Raw genomic sequence first — 4,596 nt, 5'->3', positions numbered from 1 at the left:
TTGTGAGCGAGCGATTTGGCCGCTGCATGAGTTAGCTTGCTCTGAAGCCCTCCTTCCTGAGCTATGACAAAAGCGTGTGAGCCGGAGGCTAAAAGACTGTGAGCTGGCTCATGCTAACTCAGAGGGAGCACTGGTTGCACTGCTTCCTCTGAGCTCTGGAGTCTTGTGAGCAAAAATTCTACTTTGTGAGCTCCCGGCATTAAAGTGGTGAGCAAGCAATTTGGCCGCTGCATGAATTAGTCTGCTCTGGAGCCCTCCTTCCTGAGCGAAGACAAAAATGTGTGAGCCGGAGGCTACACACTAACTCAGGTTAGAGGGAATACTGAACTGGAGTCCTCCTTCCTGAGCGAAGACAAAAATGTGTGAGCTAGAGGCTAAAAACCTGTGAGCTAGCTCACACTAACTCAGCTGAGAGGGAACACTGCACTGGAGTCCTCCTTCCTGAGCGAAGACAAAAATGTGTGAGCCAGAGGCTAAAAACCTGTGAGCTAGCTCACACTAACTCAGCTTAGAGGGAACACTGCACTGGAGTCCTCTTTCCTGAGCGAAAACAAAAATGTGTGAGCCAGAAGCTAAAAGAACTGTGAGCTGGCTCACACTCAGCTTAGAGTGCACGCACACTTCATCTTATACCCAGAGAAACGTGGTTGGTCTTCAAGGTGCCCGACTGGACTCAGACTTTGTTCTGCTGCTTCAGACGAACACGGCGACCCCACCTGGATCTGCCTCTTACCTCACATGCTGCTCCCATGAGCCACCAAGTCCTGGCTCTGCCAACCCCAACGTTCACGTTACCCCTTATTTCCCAAGGCCTGTTCGGTGTTTCTGCCATGTGGGGTGGGAGGGCTCTCAGTGAAGCTTCTGGCATATCCTGGTCCTTTCCACCTAACTCTTCCTCACTCTCCTACGTCCGGCAGGCAGAGATGGGACGCCGAAAGTCAAAGCGAAAGCCTCCGCCCAAGAAGAAGATGACGGGCACGCTGGAGACACAGTTTACTTGCCCCTTCTGTAACCACGAAAAATCCTGTGATGTTAAAATGTAAGTGGGGCTATTCTCGATGTTCTGTTTTCAGTCTTGTTGAAAGAGGAGGTGGCGTGGGGGAAAGGGCTGCAGCCCTCTGGAGGAAAGGTCTGGGCAGATGGAAATGCTGGGGGATTTTTCTTTTTCTGGCTGGCCGTGTGAGGTTTGTTGGAGGGACTGAAGAAGCCAAACCTGTGCGGCCTCTGCACTAATCCCCTCTGTGGCATCCTGTAGGTCAAGGACTGCAGCCCCTCTGCTGCCATGTGCAGTGGAGAGCTGTGTTCATTGTAGAAATTCATAGAATCACAGAGTGGGAAGGAGCCATACAGACCATCTAGTCCAACTCCCTGCCCAGTGCAGGACCAGCCAAAAGCATCTCTGACAAATATCCGTCCAGCCTCTTCTTGAAATCTGCCGGTGAAGGGGAGCTCACCAACTCCCTAGGCAGCTGATTCCACCTTTGAGCCACTCTGTGACGGTGAAAAAGTTTTTCCTAATATCCAGCCGATACCCTTCTGCATGGAATTTAAAGCCGCTGCTTCGGGTCCTCTCCTCTGCTGCCCACTGGAACGGCTCCTTGCCCTCCTCCAAATGATGGCCTTTCAAATATTTACAGAGAGCAATTGTGTCCCCCCTCAATCTCATCTTCTCCAAACTAAAAATTCCCAGGGCCCTAAGCCTTTCCTCGTAGGGCTCAGTCTCCAGACCCCTGATCATCCTCGTCATTCTCTTCTGCACCCTCTCGATTTTGCCCACATCCTTTTTGAAGTGAGGCCTCCAGAACTGCACACAGTACTATCCAATTCCTCCAAATGCCTTAAGGAAATAGATAAAATAGGCAAGGGAAAGGCTTTCTTTCTTTGCCCCACCCTCCAAGGGGGTGTGTCTAGCCAACCTGTTCTGTTGAAACGCTGCTGTCTAGCTTCAAATGTCTCTTGTAATGCAGCTCAAAGCTTAACGAGAATCTCTATAGATGCATCCCAAGGAGATGTGCCAATGTTGTTAGACTGGTATAGAACATGGAAGACTTCTCTGTAGATGTGAATCGGGCTGAGAGGCCGGACTCGCATAACAGGCTGTTGAGGAGGAGTGTTAAAGACAAGCATCATGGTTTAATGGATGTAGGTGAATATGGTAATATTTGGGGGGGGGGGTGTTTAAAGAACACTGTTATTGATGCCAGTAATGCAACCCTATGTAGAATTACTCCTGATCAGTGTTCTCTCTAAGCTGAGTGAGTGTGAGCCAGCTCACAGTTTTTTAGCCTCTGGCTCACACCTTTTTGTCTTAGCTCAGGAAGGAGGGCTCCAGAGCCAACTAATTGATGCAGCAGCCAAATCGCTCGCTCATAACTTTATTGCCAGTAGCTCACAATGTAGAATTTTTGTTCACAAGACTCCAAAGCTTAGAGGGAGCATTGCTCCTGATTAAGTGTTAGATGGAGCTGAAGACTACTTTTTGTGTAATACTGTTGCTTTAAAAAAAAAAAATCAAAAGAGTCCACGTACACCCATATTTGAGGAACGGTTGTACATGATTTGAAAACTCATCCTTCAAGAATTTTAACTCCTAGTGGATATAATAATGCAACTGGATCAGTAGTCTGGTTGCTTTGTTGTGTTAGCTACTAAGTTGTTAACTGCTTAGCGTGACGGTGATCAATCTGGCCTATTTCTGTAACCCAAGTGTCCTGCGTGTTGTAGGTCAGGGTCCCCAACCTTTTTGATCCTGTAGGTGCCTGTGGAATTCTGGCACAGAGTTGTGGGCACGGCCACAAAATGGCGGACCTCCAAGGCTTGTTCACGTGCTGTTTTCCATTGAGTTGGATGTTCACAGCAGGGACTCCCTTTTGGTTCTGTTATACCATGTGGCCTTTGGAAGTGTGATCTGAGCCTGTAGCTTAACATTGTTGTCTGTTGGCGAACCCTGGCAAAGGTCCAAAAGTGTTTGAGATTAACTGTTAGGCGAATTTTGTGCTAAAAAAAACCACCCCACAAGTACACAGGACTATGTGGACAAAAGTATCCAATATGTTAATGTTATCCTGTAGGGCCGATGTCTCTTATTTCACGGTGTGATTCTGTTCTTGATTGAAAGTGCCATTGAGACCAGCACCCCCGCCCCCCGCGGGATCTCCTCCAATTCTGCAGGGCCTGCAAGGCGGAGCTCTTCCGCCAGGCTTTTGGTTGAGGCGCCCATCTACGGCCCCCCACCCCCCGAGGTCGCTCTCACCCATCTGTCACCTGTCTACTGACCACCGACAACTGGCCTTTGAACTCATGGCACCATCAGGACAGAATTTTTATAGCCAACTTATGCTCTTCCAAGCTGTAAAGGTAAAGGTTCGAATCCGACTCTAGGGTTGCGGTGCTCATCTCCGTTTCCAAGCCGAAGAGCCAGCGCTGTCCGAAGACATTTCCGTGGTCATGTGGCCGGCAACAGAACGCTGTTACCTTCCCACTGAAGTGGTACCTATTTATCTACTTGCAGTTTCTTGCTTTCGAACTGCTAGGTTGGCAGGAGCTGGGGCCAGAGACAGGAGCTCACTCCGTCACGTGGCACACTCGGGTCTCGAACTGCTGAACTACTGACCTTCCACAGCCTGCAGTTTAGCGTCTTAACCACTTGAGCCACCGCAGCTCCTTCCAAGCTGTACCCATTGTTTTAATGGTTATAATGTTTTATCGTGTTTTAATGTTTTAAACTGAAATTGTATTTATTTTAGTGACGTTACCTGCCCTGAGCCCACCCGCGGGATGGGCGGGATACAAATGCAAATAATAAATAAATAAATAGTTCTTTTTTATATTTATTTAGCCCCCCCATAGGGGATTTTTTATTGCATTTTCTATAAACTAAAATGAGAATTAGGGAGGGGGATCTACAATCTATAGGAGAAAGTAAAGAAAACCCACTAAAAACCCAAGAGAGGATGGTCATACCTACTGCTTAACAAGTTAGCTTATAACTCAACCTTCGATTCAAGTTCATTGAATGTGGTCATCTAATATTCCATTTAAACTAAAGTAAAGATTTAAACACCACCGTATCTGACTTCTTGAAGAGCAATAAAAGAAATAATTATAACAAAACATTGTAAGAGATTCCAAAGTGCAATAACATCTCATCTTTTATACTTTTTCTTTCTCAAATGGTAACTTGTCTTTGGGGCTGCCGCCCCCAGTTTAGAGTCTGAGTCCTGGTCTGAAGGTGTCGCTGCTCCCTCTTCTTCACTGTATTCGGTGCTGCCTTCCTCCTCCTCTTCTCCTCCTCCTGCAGGACGACTGTGTTGATGCAGAAATCCACGTGCCTTTTCAGCAGAGTCAATTTTTTCTTTCTTGTCCATAGTGCAGACGTCAAGTGGATGCCTCTGTTGCCCATGTTGTGGCAGCAGGGAAGTTTTCTGGTGGCTCCTGCTGTGACTGGATAGCGTTGTCAACCTCCAGGCGGCACCCACTGTGACCAGTGGTCTCCAGACAATAGGGGGATCAGCTCCCCCCTGGAGAAAAGGGCTGCTCCGGAGGGTGGACTCTGTGGCATGAGGCCCCTCCCCTCCCCCGGCTCCCCCCCCCCCC

General features: G+C 48.3%; 1 protein-coding gene across 1 annotated transcript in view; it reads left to right on the top strand.

Moving 5' to 3' along the window:
• Nucleotides 1-914: 914 nt before the first annotated feature.
• The window catches only part of ELOF1 (ELF1 homolog, elongation factor 1), a 6,848-nt gene continuing 3,166 nt past the window's right edge, over nucleotides 915-4,596 (top strand). Inside the window, exon 1 of the mRNA XM_015407507.1 lies at nucleotides 915-1,039. Coding sequence (XP_015262993.1) covers nucleotides 924-1,039 — 116 coding nt within the window. The 5' untranslated portion in view covers nucleotides 915-923. The remainder of the gene's footprint in view (nucleotides 1,040-4,596) is intronic.

This window comes from Gekko japonicus, unplaced genomic scaffold (genome assembly GCF_001447785.1).
Source record: "Gekko japonicus isolate JY-2015 unplaced genomic scaffold, Gekko_japonicus_V1.1 scaffold3291, whole genome shotgun sequence".
Classification (NCBI taxonomy): Eukaryota; Metazoa; Chordata; class Lepidosauria; order Squamata; family Gekkonidae; genus Gekko; species Gekko japonicus.
This window is presented reverse-complemented; position numbering and strand designations above follow the sequence as displayed.